Consider the following 17,460-nt stretch of genomic DNA (forward strand, 5'->3'; position numbering starts at 1 on the left):
ACTGAGGCAACCAGGGCTGGGTAGGGACTGTGGCGGCCTGGAGAGCCGGCCCACTTACGGGGCACCTCGCCTCGTCCCAGGTTTTAGTGTGGGCCTGGGGTTTTCAGAGTTTTCCAGTAAAGCCAGGAATTTGGATTCTCCTGTGAAATGACCTGATCTCTAATTCTGGGCAAGGATTTAGAAATTCTTACACCATGTCCAGGCAGTGTGCAGGCCAAACAAGGGCCTCTGAAGACAGGGCCCACTGGGTCAAAAGGCATTGGTATGGGCTCGGAGGCCTCCCCATCGGCAGAGCCTGTTACTTGGGGGCGTTAGATCAACAAGAGGACACCATCTCCTCCACCTTCAGGCTGTATTTGGAGGTGGGGCCTTTGGCAGGTGATTAAGTTTAGATGAGGTCATGGTCATGGGGTGGGGGAGGGGTGGGGCATGATGAGATTAGAGCCCTATTAAGAGAGACACCAGAGAGCTTGCTCTCTTTTTTTGCCATGTGAGGACACAGCGAGAAGGTGGCTGTCTACAAGCCAGGAACCAAATCCGCCAGCACCTTGGTCTTGAACTTCCAGCCTCCGGAATGGTGAGAGTAAATGTCTGCTGTTTAAGCTGTCCAGTCTACAATACTTCGTTAGAGCAGCCCCAGCTGACAGAGCTTCAGTGAGTGAATGAACGAACAAATGAATGATGCTAACACCAAGAGCTAACACTAAGTTATGCCAGGTCCTGTTCTGAGCACTTCACGTAGAGTGATTTAATCCCCACAACAGCCCAATGAGACAGATTCTGTCAGTGACCTCATTTTACAGATGGGGAAACTGAGGCATGGAGCGCTATATAACATACCAGCAATCACCAAGCTAGTAAGGGACAGGCCTGTCTGGCTCTCAGTGGAGTCTCTGTCTTCCTGGGGGACAGGTGGGTGAGTATGCATGCTGACAGTACCTGGCCCACCCTGTGCCCTCCCTGCCCCAAACTACCGGTCCCTTGGGCATCTTCCAGGGTCGCCCACACTCACCATTTTCCGAATGGCAGCGTTGGAGTGGTTGGCAGCTGTGGAGATGAGCTCCAAGGACCCTGCAGGAAGAAGACAGAGTCAAGCTGCAGGGCGCCTGGTGGCTCCTCGCCCCACGAGGCTTAGTGTCAGGTTCTGCCCTGCTCCTGCCCTTTCCCACGGTTGTACCAGGCTGCTCGTGAGACCTGGCACTGGATGTGGGGGTGTGACCCTGCAGAGGCATCCCATTTGCTGGGGGTCCGCTGGGGCTGGCATGCCACTCCCCTGTGCAGACCTTGCCCCATGCTGCCTGCCAGCTGCTGCCCATGCACCAGGAGCAGCCTTGCCAGCCCCATAAGGTCCTCGTGAGGGCTAAGCTCTGCCAACACTTAGCAGCCCCCTCCACAGAACCATCATCCACCCCTCGCACTGCAATGGGGGCAGGGGCGGTTTTCCCTTACACTCAGACTCTCAGTCACCTCCTTGTTTAGGGGTCACTTGGAGCTCTCTCCGTCTCTATCTCTCTGTCTCTCTCTTTCTGTCTCTGACTCTCTGTCTCTCTCAATGTGGGTTTTCAGCAGGGCCCCAGCTCCCACTGCCCAGGAGCCCCTCAGCCTGTGGCCGGCTTGGCTCACTCTCTGCATCCTTCCAGTCTGGGGCATCCTCTGGGAGCCTCTTCAGATAGTCCTTGAGCAGCAGCTCATAGCGGGGGACCCTCTGCACGGGCTCCAGCATATGGTGCTGCAGCGTCAGGTTTCCGCACATCTCCTGCTTCTGTGGGGGAGATAGAGGCAGTGTGGGGCACCCATGGACACACATGTGGATCCCCCAGGAGGCTGCCTGGAGTACTGTACCCAACTGACTGCAGACCACATCTTACAGCAGAGGAAACTGAAGTTTGGAGAGGTTGAACGATGGAGTAAGGAGCTGGACCCCAGGCAGGCCTGCTCTAGACCCAGCGCTGGCCTTTTTATACACATCCTCATTGGAGACTGTTCTGTGGGGACAGCTGGGAGGGCCCAGACATAAGTGAGGGGGTGAGCGTGCAAGGAGTGCAGGCAAAAGGGGAGAAGGAAACACTCTGATAGTATCAGAGCTATCCTCTCTGGGGAGGGACAGGGATGCAGAGAGGTGCAGGGGGATCTAGGACCCTATGCTGAGAAATCATGGGCGACCTGATTACAGTGGGATCTGGGGCAAACACAGAAAATTAGGGGCCACCCCAAATTTGGGCCACCCCAAATCCGAGCCTGGCCTCCAAACCCTCAGCACAGAGGGACTCTGTGCCCATTAACCCTTCAGGGTACAGTGAGGAATGTAGGTGCACGTATGCATGTGTGAACACATATGTATGTACACATATGCACATGTGCCTATGTATTACGTGTGCACATGTATGCATGTATGTGCATGTGGCACATACTTGAAATATTTTTTAAAGAATTACTTTATTTCAAATTGGTGAATGTGGCTAATTAAAACCCCAAAATTTTGTATGGAAAACAAAATCATACATAAAGTTAAAAAATAAAACATCAATGGAGAAAAATAATTTGCAACACATTTGACAGTTAACAGCTGACATTCTTAACATACAAAAACCTCATGAATCAGTAAGAAAAAGACCAACATGGCAGTAGACAACAGCAACCAGAGGTGTGAACAGGCTGTTTGCAGAAAAAGAGAAAGAAAAGATCAATGCAACATTTGCCTAAGTGCTTCCACTAGCCATTGAGAGATGCTGTGGAGGGAGACCAGCATGTTTGGATCCAGGTCCTATTGAATAATAGTTTCTGATGACATAGATCGCACAAACTTTTTTTTTTTTTTTTTTTTGCGGTACGTGAGCCTCTCACTGTTGTGGTCTCTCCCGTTGCGGAGCACAGGCTCCGGACGCGCAGGCTCAGCGGCCATGACTCACGGGCCCAGCCGCTCCACGGCATGTGGGATCTTCCCGGACCGGGGCACGAACCCGTGTCCCCTGCATCGGCAGGCGGACTCTCAACCACTGCGCCACCAGGGAAGCCCCGCACAAACTTTTTGAGCCACGATTTCCTCACCCATGAAATGAGAATGATGATTTGTCCCTGGAAGTTATTTTAAGGATCAAAGCATCAATAGAGCATCTGGACACATCCCACAATTTTACTGATTTTCTCCATGTTGAAACACAAAGCCAGCACTGTGCCCGTGAAGCAGAGGTGGGACCGCCCTACCTGGATGCCTTGGACAATGTCCTTAAATACCGGTGAGCGCTGGGTCCAGGTGCTCACCAGCTCCACGGCCCGGTCAAAGTTCTTGACATATTCACCATACATCTTGAGGAATGGGGCCAGCTTCTGCAGGATGTCTCCAAGCCGGGGGTTTGTGTCCCTTTGTGGGGGAGTGAGTGAGATCGTCAGGCAAACAGCTCCACTGAAGTGCCAGGGTGAGACAGGGACTTCACCAGGGAGCTATGGGACAATGGCCTGACTCCCAGCTCTGTGTGATGGTGGGCAAACTGGTCACCTTCCCTAAGCCTTACTTTCCTTCCCTGTATCACATGGGATGGAAAATAGTGTGTTACCTAGAGGATCATGTAAAGTACTTCAACCATGCAGTCATAGAACGATTGCTCAAAACCAGGAGTTGTTAGTAATAATGGAATCACTTTAATGATGAGCCACAGTTATCAAAAAGAATCAAGAAAACCCCATTATACTTCTTCTATATGAGCGAAGATTAGGAAAAATGGGGCAATCTAACTCTGGCAATGCCATGGGAAAGCAGCGCTGTGTAATAATGAATGGTTTGGACAGGGATTTGGAAATAAATTTCAAGGAGCAGAAAATATATTAATAACCTTTGACCTTAGAACTGTGGGGGATTTATCCTAAAGAAATAATCAAAAAGAAGAAGAAAAGGCATATGCATAAAGTCATCCTCTGCAGCATTACTAGGAACATGCACTCAAAGGCCCACCACCTGTGAAGACGGATGGGCAAGCTGCTGGACTCTCGCACCCTGATTATACAAGGGGTGTCTGTGTGCTGACAGTCTCTCCAAGGCCTTGAGGAGAAAACTTATATCTAGCAGGTGTGCACTGCATCAGCCAGAAAGCCAATCTAGCCCTGAGCTTTAACCTCATGGCCTTGGACACAGTATAACCTGCTCTGCAGGTGGAGCATGTCTTTCTAAATATTTACGAATTGCCCTGGACCCCTGCTGAGCCTTGCAGGTGCAGGGACAACCCCCAATCAAGCCCCCTGGCCTCTGTGTTCTCCCTGGCCTGGCTGCAGCTTGGAAATGGCCTCTTCTCTTACCACAGAACCACACACTGGCTCAAGCCAGGCCAGTGAAGAGGGGAGACAGCAGAGACCCCAAAGCAAAGCTGCAGCAGCACCCAGAACAGAGGGGGAAGCACATAATATGGAGAATGGCAAGCTGGGGGCCATGCCTGTAATGTTTTATTATCATTTCTTACAGCTGGGCAGTCCCTCTGCTACAAATGAACAGAAGCGGCAGAGGGACAGAGGGACAGCCCTCTGGGGACACTGCTGAGGAAGAAAAACATCTCATTTTTTAAAGCAGAGGTGCAATATACACTAGGAGGGAAAATAAACCAATAAGCACTGTCTATTCACTGGTGTTTGCAGATGGCAAACCTCATTTAAATTCCACAAAGCCCTGAGCAGGTATTAAAGTCCTTTTAAAGTCCTTTTAATTTGCAGATGAAGAAGCTAAGACACTGAGAGGGCTTGGGGTCAGGGTTGGCCCAGGACCCTACCGAAAGAGAGCCCAGGGCGCTATGAGACAGGCTCCTGGCTTTTGGGCATACAAACCCCAGATTTAGAGGCTGCTTGGCAGAGAGTATTCAACAAAACCACTGCAATAGTGTCACCATGACCCTCAACCACCAAGGGCATTGGAGCCAAACTCCCTGGGAGATGCCAGCCCCTACACTTCCCAGGCACCATGAGCTGCACTTACCACTCATTCATGATCCGTGTCTGCAGCTCAGGAAGGAGGAACTTCCCGTGGAAGCAATAGATGGAGGAGATGTTAGAGAAGATGCCTGTGGTGACTTCCGAAGGGATCCCTGCTTCCATCAGTCGGGTGCAGAAAACCTGGGCACGGAGAAGCCCATGCAGTGGTCACTGAGTGTGGGTCACTGCAGATGGTTACGATCATGCTTCTGCTGCAGGTATGGGAGCTAAAGAGAGGCTGCCATTGCCTTATGTTTTCTTAGTGAACCTTCCACTTCATCAAACTGGCTCAAAGAACCTTATGGTCTTAAAGCAAGCTTACTTATGGCTAAGAATTGGGGGTGAGGCAGGGACAGTCCCCTCTAGATGGGGACAGGCCATCTTTCTTCCATCTGCCCATCAAGGGAAGTGGATGGTCCTGATTTCCTTTCTTTGCTTTGTGAGCTACAAACAGAAGAAGCACCTGTCAAAACCCAGTTTCTGTTGCAGTTTTACTTCCTGTGCTCATAAACCCTACGTTGCCAGGTGGACAGGGAGAGTGCCACCCACTTTCCCAACTATTTATGCAGAAAGATGTCCAGAGGCCATTTACATGCTCAGATAATTTAACTGCCAAGAAGAAAAAAACCCCAAGGTGACTGGATGAGACAATTGCCCCAAAGCCACAAGTTCTGAAAGCAAAAACTAAGACTTTCTGGAGGAGACTTAAATTTGTCCAAGTTTTAGTATTCATGTCAGTCATACTCTAACTGCAAGCCCTAGCCAATGCTAAGAGAGAAAGTTTGCCTCTGAAACTGTCCACTGAAACTCTGGAAGTGGACAAAGGCAGACCCAAGCCAGGAGGGCTACCTGGTCTAGCAGGTGTAGACGCTTCACGTAGGTCTCCTCAGTATGCAGCAGCTCCTGGGCAATGTGGAGCAGCTTCTGGGGCTCAGCGCACTGTGAAGAGAAGAGCCATAGCTCACCTAGGGAAGATGAGTTTTGGGGAGGCATGATATGACAAAGGCTACTCGCTGTATGCCAGGGATGACCAGGGGCCCCAAAAGACCAGAGGAGGCTGCTGGGACTGAGATGTGGGGCTCAGTTCTCGCAGATGGAATTTCCAGGGAGGTTTCTGGGGAAGACATAATAGTTTCTACCAACCCCCCCCCAAACCTTCTGCAGCCCAGAGAGAACTCTATCTTCCCAGGGCTTTAACCACAAAGGAGCTGCAATAGCCACATCAAAATATATCGTGGAGTGACATCAGCAAGGTGGCAGATTAGAAAGCTACAGGCCCTCCCAACAGGCACATGAAAAGATGCTCCACATTGCTAATTATTAGAGAAATACAAATCAAAACTATAATGAGGTACCACCTCATACTGGTCAGAATGGCCATCATTAGAAAGTCTACAAATAATAAATGCTAGAGAGGGTGTGGAGAAAAGGGAAACCTTCTACACTGGGAATGTAAATTTGTGCAGCCACTATGGAGGTCCCTCAAAAAACTAAAAATAGAGTTGCTATATGATTTTGCAATCCCACTCCTGGGCATACGTTCAGACAAAACTATAATTCAAAAAGATACATGCACCCCAATGTTCATTGCAGCACTATTTACAATAGCCAAGACATGGAAACAACCTAAATGTCCATCAAAAGATTAATGGATAAAGAAGATGCGGTACATATATACAATGGAATATTGCTCAGTCATTAAAAAGAATGAAATAATGCCATTTGTAGCAACATGGGCTAGAGATTATCACACTAAGTGAAGTAAGCCAGACAGAGAAAGACCATATGATATCACTTATATGTGGAATCTAAAATATGACACAAATGAACTTATCTATGAAACAGAAACAGACTCACAGACATAGAGAACAGACCTGTGGTTGCCAAAGGGGGGGGGAAGGGATGAATTGGGAGTTTGGGATAAGCAAATGCAAACTACTATATATAGAATGGATAAACAACAAGGTCCTAGTGTATAGCACAGGGAACTATATTCAATATCTTGTGATAAACCATAATGGAAAAGAATATTTTAAAAAATATATATATGTATATATATAACTGAATCACTTTGCTGTGCAGTAGAAATTAACACAGCATTGTAAATAAACTATACTTCAAGAAAATATATTAAAAAAAAAAAAAGAAAGTTATAGGCCCTCCTTCCCCCACACATGAGTTAACAATATACAAACAAGAATACCTCTGTGGAAACTTTAGAGACCAGCTGAGAAGCTACAGCTTCCAAGGCATTGTAAAACTAAGAAGAGATTCTATCAAATAGAGAATGAAAATTGGCATGTTTGGAACACCCTTTTGTGTTCCTCCCCCATGCAGCATAGCACAGCACAACTGGGAAGAACCGCCCCCCGCAACTAGGGCTCCTCCCTCAGGATGGAAACAAAGGAGTGAACTGTGCATCCAAAATTTTGGCTCATCTGGAAGCTGCCTGAGGGACTGGTTTCTGTCTTGCCTGATTTGGAATGCTGTCATGACCAGCGCCAGAGTTTGAAAACAGGCAAGCAGCATGTTAGAGCTGATGTTCTGCAGGCAGATGCCAGGGGAGCAAGAGATCAGAAAAATTTTAATAGGTCTTAGAAATTCCAGCCTGATTGGCTAAGGTTTTCCCTGCACAAAGCCAGCATGCAAAGACTAGAGAGATGGTTGTTTTTCAGATGCCCAAATTCCAGCAAAAAATTACAAAGAAACAGGGAAACATAGTGTGATTAAAGGAATAAAATAAAATTCCAGAAACCAAACCTAAAGAAACATAGCCCTATGAGCTGCCTGTAAAAAATATTAAATACCTGTCATATAGATGCTCAATGAACTAAAAAAGAACACAGACAACTAAGTGAAATCAGGAAAGTGATGCATGAACAGAATATCAATAAAGAGATACAAACTATTTTAAAAAAAAGAGCCAAACAGAAACTCTAGAACTGAAAATTGCAATAACTAGACTGAAAAGTTCAAGCTAGGTCATTTGAAATCATAAATCAGAGAAACAAAAAGAAAAAACAATGAAGAAAGCAAAGAGAGCCTAAGAAACTTATGGGATACTACCCAAGGGACCAATATATGCATTTTGGGAGTCAAGTACAGCATACTTGAAGAATTAGTGGCTGAAAATGTCCCAAATATGAGGAAAGAAATGGATATATGAATTCAAGAAGCTCACAGAACTCCAAATGGGATAAATCCAAAGAACCACACTGGGACACATTATAATAAAAAAAAAGGGGGGGTGGGAAGAATGGGATGATATATTTAAAGTGCTGAAAGAAAAATAAAACTGTCAACCAAGAATATGTATCCAGCAAAGCCATCTTTCAAAAATGAAGAAGATGATACCAAAACCAGATAAACATATCACAAAAAAAGAAAATTACAGGCCAATATCACTGACAAACATACATGCAAAAATCCTCAACTAAATACTAGCAAACCGAATCTAACAACACATTAAAAAGATCATACACCATGATCAAATGGGATTTATCCCAGGGATGCAAGGATTCTTCAATATACACAAATCAATTAATGTGATACACATATTAACAAATTGAAGAATAAAAACCATATGATCACCTCAACAGATGCAGAAAAAGCTTTTGACAAAATTCAACATCCATTTATGATAAAAACTCTCCAGAAAGTGGGCATAGAGGGAACCTACCTCAACATAATAAAGACCATATATGACAAATGTACAGCAAATATTATTCTTAATGGTGAAAAACTGAAAGCATTTCCTCTAAAATCAGGAACAAGACAAGGGTGCCCACCCTCGCCAACATTATTAAACATAGTTTTGGAAGTCCTAGCCATGGCAATCAGAGAAGAAAAAGAAATAAAAGGAATCCCAATTGGTAAAGAAGAAGTAAAACTGTCACTGTTTGCAGATGACATGATACTATACACAGAAAATCTTAAAGATGCCACCAGAAAATTACTAGACCTAATCAATGAATTTGATAAAGTTGCAGGATACAAAATTAATTCACAGAAATCTCTTGCATTGCTATACACTAACAATGAAAGATCAGAAAGAGAAACTAAGGAAACAATCCCATTTATCATTGCAACAAAAAGAATAAAATACCTAGGAAAAAACCTACCTAAGGAGGTAAAAGACCTGTACATAGAAAACGATAAGATACTGGTGAAAGAAATCAAAGATGACACAAAAAGATGGAGAGATATACCATGTTCTCGGATTGAAAGAATCCACACTGTGAAAATGACTATACTACCCAAAGCAATCTACAGATTCAATACAATCCCTATCAAATTACCAAGGGCATTTTTCACAAATTTTACAATTTGTTTGGAAACCCAAAAGACCTCAAATAGAAAAAGCAATCTTGAGAAACAAAATTGGAGCTGAAGGAATCAGGCTCCCTGACTTCAGACTATACTACAAAGCTACAGTAATCAAAACAGATGGTACTGGCACAAAAACAGAAATATAGATCAATGGAACAGGGTCAAAAGCCCAGAGATAAACCCATGCACCTATGGTCACCTAATCTATGACAAAGGGGGCCAGAATATACAATGGAGCAAAGATAGCCTCTTCAATAAGTGATGCTGGGAAAACTGGACAGCTACATGTAAAAGAATGAAATTAGAACACTCCTTAACATACACAAAAATAAACTCAAAATGGATTAAAGACCTAAATGTAAGGCCAGACTGTATAAAACTCTTGGAGGAAAACATAAGAAGAACACTCTTTGACATAAATTGCAGCAAGACCTTTTTTGACCCATGTCCTAGAGTAATGAGAACAAAAACAAAAATAGACAAATGGGACCTAATGAAACTTAAACCTTTTGCACAGCAAAGGAAACCATAAACAAGATGAAAAGACAACCCTCAGAATGGGAGAAAATATCCGCAAATGAAGCAACTGACAAAGGATGGATCTCCAAAATATACAAGCAGCTCATGCAGCTCAATATCAAAAAAGCAAACAACCCAGTCCAAAAACGGGTGGAAGATCTAAATAGACATTTCTCCAAAGAAGATATACAGATGGCCAACAAACACATGAAAGGATGCTCAACATCACTAATTATTAGAAAAATGCAAGTCAAAAGTACAATGAGGTATCATCTCACACTGGTCAGAATGGCTATCATCAAAAAATCTACAAACAATAGGACTTCCTTGGTAGGGCAGTGGTTAAGAATCCACCTGCCAATGCAGGGGACATGGGTTCGAGCCCTGGTCCAGGAAGATCCCATGTGCCACAGAGCAACTAAGCCCATGCACCACAACTACTGAACCTGCACTCTAGAGCCCGTGAGCCACAACTACTGAAGCCTGTGCACTTAGAGTCCATGCTCCACAGCAAGAGAAGCCACCACAGTGAGAAGCCCACACACCTCAATGAAGAGTAGCCCCTGCTTGCCACAAATAGAGAAAGCCTGTGCACAGCAACGAAGATCCAAAGCAGCCAAAAAGAAGAAGAATAAAAAAACTACAGACAATAAATGCTGGAGAGGGTGTGGAGAAAAGGGAACCCTCTTGCACTGTTGGTGGCAATGTAAATTGATGCAGCCAGTATGGAGAACAGTATGGAGATTCCTTTAAAAACTAAAAATAGAACTACCATATGACCCAGCAATCCCACTACTGGGCACATACCCAGAGAAAACCATAATTCAAAAAGATACATGCTCCCCAATGTTCATTGCAGCACTATTTACAATAGCCAGGACATGGAAGCAACCTAAATGTCCATGGACAGATGAATGGATAAAGAAGATGTGGTGCAATGGAATATTACTCAGCCATAAAAAGGAGCAAAATTGGGTCATTTGTAGAGACATGGATGGACCTAGGGACTGTCATACGGAGCGAAGTAAGTCAGAAAGAGAAAAATAAGTATCGTATATTAATGCATGTATGTGGAATCTGAAAAAATTGGTATAGACGATCTTATTTACAAAGCAGAAATAGAGACACAGATGTACAGAACAAACGTATGGATTCCAAGGGGGAAGGAGGGGATGGGATGAACTGGGAGACTGTGATTAACATATAAACACTATTGATACTATGTATAAAATAGATAACTAATGAGAACCTACTGTATAGCTCAAGGAACTCTACTCAGTGCTCTGTGGTGACCTAAATGAGAAGGAAATCCAAAAAAGAGGGGATATATGTATCTATATAGCTGATTCACTTTGCTGTACAGCATAAACTAACACAATGTTGTAAAGCAACTATACTCCAATTCATAAAATAAAATAAAAAATAATAAAAAATTTTTAAATGAAGAAGAAATTAAGACTTCCCCAAATAAACAGAAGATAAAGAGTTCATTACCACTAGACCTGCCATACAAGAAATGCTAAAGTAAGTCCTTCAAGTTGTGAAAAGATGGTAGATAGCAACATGAAGCTGTACAAAAATACAAGGTTCTTCAATAAAGGTAAATGCATGAACAAATATAGTAACCTGTACTATCATAATTTTGGCAGTACAGTAACCTGTACTATCATAATTTTGGTAGATAGCAACATGAAGCTGTATAAAAATATAAGGTTCTTCAATAAAGGTAAATGCATGAACAAATATAGTAACCTGTACTATCATAATTTTGACAAAAACATTTAAAAACTATAAATCTATGTGAAAGTGCATACTATATATATAAATACATAATTTGTGACATCAATAACATAGAGTGTCTGGGAGGGGGAGCTGTAAAGGAGTACAGTTTTTGTGTATCATTGAAATTAAGTTTTGTTCAGCTTAAAATAAAATGTTATACAGATGAAAAGATGCTCAACATCACTAATTATTAGAAAAATGCAAATCACAACTACAATGAGGTATTACCTCACACCGGTCAGAATGGCCATCAGCAAAAAGTCACAAAAACTAAATGCTGGAGAGGGTGTGGAGAAAAGGGAGCCCTGTTGGTGGGAATGTAAATTGATACCTCCACTGTGGGGAATAGAATGGAGTGTCCTTAGAAAACTAAAAATAGAATTACCGTATGACCCAGCAATCCCACTACTGGGCTTATACCCTGAGAAAACCATAGTTCAAAAAGACACATGTACCCCAATGTTCATTGCGGCACTATTTACAATAGCCAGGACATGGAAACAGCCTAAATGTCCTTCGACAGAAGAATGGATAAAGAAGATGTGGCATATTTATACAATGGAATATTAGCCATAAAAAAGAACAAATTGGGTCATTTGTAGAGATGTGGATGGACCTAGAGTCTGTCATACATAGTGGAGTAAGTCAGAAAGAGAAAAACTAATATCAAATATTACCACATATATGTGGAATCTAGAAAAATGGTACAGATGAACCTATTTGCAGGGCAGGAATAGAGATACAGGTGTAGAGAATGGACGTGTGGACATGGGGGAGGGGAAGGGGAGGGTGGGATGAATTGGGAGATTAGGTTTGACATAAATACACTACCATGTATAAAATAGATAGCTAGTGGAAACATGTGGTATAGCACAGGGAGCTCTGCTCAGTGCTCTGTGATGACCTAGATGCGTGGGATGGGGGTGGGTGGGAGAGAGGTGCAAGAGGGAGGGGATATATGTATACATATAGCTAATTTACTTTGTTATAGAGCAGAAACCAACATAACATTGTAAAGCAATTATACCCCAATAAAAAATAAAAAGCAGATGGAAGATCTTTAAAAAAATAAAATACTATAACTATTTTATGTAATTGCAATAGAAAAAATATATAGAATATACACAAGAGGCAATGAGAAGGGATGCAAAACATATTACTACAAAAAAATCAATTAAACTTAAAAAAGGAAAGCAGTAAGAGAGGGACAAAAAAGCTACAAAACATACAGAAAACAATGAAAAAGGCAATAGTAAGTCCTTCCCTACCAGTAATTACTTTAAATGTAAATGAATTAAACTCCCCAATCAAAAGACACGGATTGATTGAACAGGTTAAAAATAAAATCCAATTATATGCTACTCACAAGAAACTCACTTTAGATTTAAGGACATACATAGGCTGAAAGTGAAAGATGGAAAAAGATATTTCATGAAAATGGTAAACAAAAGAGATCATGAGTGGCCATATTTACATCAGACAAATGGACTTTATGACCTTTTTTTTTTTTTTTTTTTTTGCGGTACGCGGGCCTCTCACTGTTGTGGCCTCTCCCATTGCAGAGCACAGGCTCCAGACGCACAGGCTCAGCAGCCATGACTCACAGGCCTAGCCGCTCCATGCATGTGGGATCTTCTCGGACCGGGGCACGAACCCGTGTCCCCTGCATCGGCAGGCGGACTGTCAACCACTGCGCCAGCAGGGAAGCCCCAGACAAATGAACTTTAAATAAAAAAACCATTACACAATACAAAGAAAGACATTATATAATGTTAAAAGGACCAATTCACCAAGAAGATATAACAGTTATAAATATTTATTCATCAAACCTCAGAGCTCCTAAATATATGAAGCAAACTTTGGCAGAATTGAAGCAAGAAACAGATAACAACAGAAGAATAGTAGGAGATGTCAGTACTCTACTTTCAATACTGGATAGGACATGCAAAACATCAATAAGGAAGCAGGGGATTTGAATAGTACTGTAGAACAAATGAACCTAACAAACATATGCAGAACACTCCATATAACAACGGCAGAACATACATTCTTCTCAAGTGCACACAGAGCGTTCTCCAGGTCAAACCACGTGTTAGGCCACAAAACAAGTATTAACAAATTCAAGAAGATTGAAATCATATAAAATATCTTTTCCAATCACAACAGAATGAAACTAGAAATCAACAGCACAGAGAAAACTGGAAAATCCACAGATTTGTAGAAATTAGACAATACGCACTTAAACAGGAGTCAATAATAGAGATTAGAACAGAGATAAATGAAACAGAGGGTAGAAAAACAATGGGAAAAAACCAACAAAACTAAGTTGTTTTTTGAAAAGATAAACAAAATTAACAAACCTTTAGCTAGACTTACCAAAAAAATGAGAGAGAACTCAAATAAATAAAATGAAAGAGGAAATATTACAACTGATACTACAGTTGAATACAAGGGATCAGAAGAGACGGCTCTGAACAATTAAATGCCAACAATTGGATAAGCTAAAAGAAATAGATAAATTCCTAGAAACACACAACCTACCAAGACTGAGTCGCGAAGAAATAGAAAATTTGCACAGACCGATAACAAGTAAGGAGGTTCAATAAGCAATAAAAGTCTTCCCAACAAAGAAAAGCCCAGAAACAGATAGCTTCACTGGGAAATTAATACCAATTGTTCTCAAATTTTTCCCAGAAAATTAAAGAATAAGGAACACTTCCTAACTCATTCCATGAGACCAGCATTATCCTGATACCAAAACTTTGGGGCCTTGTTGACCCTGGAGGGACTCTCCCTCCCAGGGGTTCGCGGATTCCTAGAGATGTAAAGGATTCGCTGGCAAGAATGTCTTTCAAGTGCAAACCAGCCCATCCAGAGCCCACACCCAACCACCTTCTTTATACTTGCTTTCCCCTATTCCCCTGCCCTAATTACGCGAGCTATCCAGGGACAGCCCCTGTGCACAGAACCCACTGAAATTATTCAAACTGGCCAATCTTAAGCCTGCTTACCCTGTCTCACCCATCCCTTTCCTCAGAAACCACAATAAAGACTCTACTGTAACTTATATAGTATTTGTACATCAACTATACTTCAATTAAAAGAATAAAATCATTACATGATTAAAAAAAGACTCTTGCTCACAATTTCCACTCCTCTGCCTCCTGCCCTACCCTGGTGCTTTTCTCTCTGGTTCCCCATGGTGTGTTGTGCCCCCTCCTCTCGGGAAGTATGAGTAATAAACTGTCTTTAAATGGCAGTCATCTCCTGATTTGTGGGCTTCACCATTCCTGAATAATAATAAAACTTAGCTTAAAACATGCCCCCAGCCCACTCGCTGAGAATTTGGCTTTCGACAGTGCAGGCCTGTGGCTGCCCTTTGCCCACGAAGCCCGCCTCTTGATGCGGCCATGTTAGTCCATACCATCTCTACCAGGAGCCAGCAGGTCCAACCCTGGCCAAATGCCACTTGTGCTTGTCTTGGGACCCAGTCACTTACAACTTACCTACGCTGTTCTCCTCCCATGCACAGGTGGTCTCTCTAAGCCGGGGCTGTCGGCTTTACTTCCATGTCCCCACAAGTCCCAGTGTAGAGCCCAGAGCCCAAAATGCTAAAGGGACACAGATGAGCTTTCTTGCAAGGCCGAGCCCCCACGGGCGGGCACACCTGCTTCCCGGAGCCATCTGCACGGGGCTCCCCTCGCGTGCCTGGACTCCCTTCCTGCCTCTGCCACACACCATGGGAAACCCTGGGGTTTCCCCATTCATAAAATAAGGTGGCAAGCATGCTGTCTTCCTCACGGGGGCTCTGCAAGGCAGGCAGCAAGCACTGGCAAAAAGTGGTGGCAGCACTGTTTCCGCTAAGTTGGACCGCCACAGCCACCCTGGGGTGGGGTCCCTGTGCCACCGTGGGGCCATGGAACTAAGGCTTGGGAGTGAGATCATTGTCTGATATGTCAGGGAGATCCCTGCCTGTGTGGTCCTTCCCCAGAGCCTGCCCATCAACCCATAGCAGGGGCTTCTCTGAGCATGGTGTCTGAGTGTACACCCTGCTACTGGCACCAGGCCTGGGTGATGGCACTGTAAACCTCAAATACCCTCAGAGGAGAGCTCTGCAGCCCCTGACACCTGGGACGGGAAGGTGGCCTACCTTGGCTGGATCTGCGTCAGCCCTCAAGGGGCTATTCTCGGGGTCTGGCTCCTCACTGCTGCCTTCGCCCATATCGCTATCGGCCTCCTCCCGTGGGGCCTTGCCACCTGGGGCTGTCTCCAGGTGCAGCCCTTTGATGGTGGGGCCTGGGCCCGCCTCGCTGCCATCCTCGCAGGAGAAGTGCTCGCCGACCACGCTGCAGGAGGGGCTGTCTATCCCGCTGTCCCGGTTAGGGATCTTAGTGCCGCTGCTGGGCTCACTCACAGAGCCCACGTCCCCCGCAGAGGCCTGGCTGCCAGGACTCCCGGAGGCAGGGTCACCACAGTGGGCTCCAGGCCCAACAGGGAACGCTCGGAGCTTCCCCGGGTCTGTGCTTGGATGCTCCAGGGAGGAGCTGCTAGGCCCAGCAACTGGCTCCCCCCGGGTGGCAATGGGGGCTGGGGACATTGAGGACACCCCTCCTGGCTCCATCCTCAAAGTTGAGTTCTCTGAGCTCTGTGAGGCGCTGGCCGGGGTCTTCCTGTCAGGGAGAAATGAGCATAGTCAATGCCAGCTGGGCCATGGACTAGCCCCCAGGTGGGGCCCTCTGGAGAAAATCAACATGGAGGAGGGGGGCTGGGGCTGAGTGTGAAGTGAACACCCTGGTCAGCCTCAGCTGGGTCCTGACTAGGCAGGCTTTGGGGCAATGGCAAGTGGAAAGCATTTTATTCTAAAAATAAATTTCTTCATTAAAAAAAGAAGGAAGAGAGAGAGGGAAGGAGGGAGGGAGAGAGTGAGAAAGAAAGAGAGAGAGAAAGAAAGAGAGAAAGAAAGAAAGAAAGAAAAAGAAGGAAGGAAGGAATGAAGGAAGGAAGGAAAGAAGGGAGGAAAGAAGGAAGGAAAGAAAGAAAAAAGAGAGAGTGAAAGAAAAAAAGGAGAGGGAGGAATGAATTCTGTAGCGTGAAGCTACCTGCCCCTCAGTGAATTCAGAATATGTGTGTAAACGAACAGCAATAACCACCGTGAGCACAGTGAATCTGGTCTGTACTGTGCTTGGGCGTCCGTGACACTCTATCCTACCACGTAGCTCTGAGGTGAGGCAGGATCCCCATCGAGACCCTCCCTCAATATCACTGTCGATATTCTGTCTGACAGGTGACCTGTCATTTTCCAGAGACCTGGAGGCTGAGGAGGCTGGATCTTGGTTCCCAATTCCTCTTCCTGCTAAGCACTGGAGCTACCTCATGCCCTCACATGGTGCCTCTTCTGGAAACCTTCGTGGAGGAAAGGCACCTTCAAGTGTCAGTCTAGGTGCACAGAGAGGGTCAAAGGTGAGACTAGACTGGGAAGAGATTGACATTCCCCCAAATCTTCCACTTGAACCCCCAGTGGAGCTGCAGAGGAGGTCAGGGACCAGGAGCGGCAGTCATTTATTCCTGGGCAATAGGTGGGTTACCTGAGGCTGTCAGACTCCACTGAGGTGGAAGGGTGGGTGCCAGGCTCCCTGCTGGCTGTGTTCCGGGTCCTTTGTGTGGGCCAGCCCAGGCCTTGCACAGGGTTGGAGGGCTGGGGGGATTTGCTGAAAATCTTTTTCTTGCCCAGCAGTTTTGAAGTGGAGCAGTTCAGGAGGTTCTAAAAAAAAAACGTGAAAGGAGAATGAAAACCACCTTCTCCACTGGCACTTGGAGCAGCATGGATGACAGACCCAGTGCTCAAGGGAGAACATGGAAGGGCATCTTCATGCCACC

The 17,460-nt window shown here is 44.8% G+C and overlaps 1 protein-coding gene across 1 annotated transcript in view; it reads right to left on the bottom strand.

Moving 5' to 3' along the window:
• FGD3 (FYVE, RhoGEF and PH domain containing 3) overlaps positions 1-16,967 on the bottom strand; it is a 34,152-nt gene extending 17,185 nt beyond the window's left edge. The window contains exons 1-7 of the mRNA XM_082842058.1: positions 16,891-16,967; positions 15,734-16,253; positions 5,803-5,892; positions 4,958-5,094; positions 3,205-3,361; positions 1,624-1,762; positions 1,013-1,071 (exon numbers count right to left, since the gene is read on the bottom strand). Coding sequence (XP_082698184.1) covers positions 1,013-1,071; positions 1,624-1,762; positions 3,205-3,361; positions 4,958-5,094; positions 5,803-5,892; positions 15,734-16,204 — 1,053 coding nt within the window. The 5' untranslated portion in view covers positions 16,205-16,253; positions 16,891-16,967. The remainder of the gene's footprint in view (positions 1-1,012; positions 1,072-1,623; positions 1,763-3,204; positions 3,362-4,957; positions 5,095-5,802; positions 5,893-15,733; positions 16,254-16,890) is intronic.
• Between the last annotated feature and the right edge of the window lie 493 nt (positions 16,968-17,460).

Source organism: Leucopleurus acutus, assembly GCF_964270905.1.
Source record: "Leucopleurus acutus genome assembly, chromosome: 7".
NCBI classification, from domain to species: domain Eukaryota; kingdom Metazoa; phylum Chordata; class Mammalia; order Artiodactyla; family Delphinidae; genus Leucopleurus; species Leucopleurus acutus.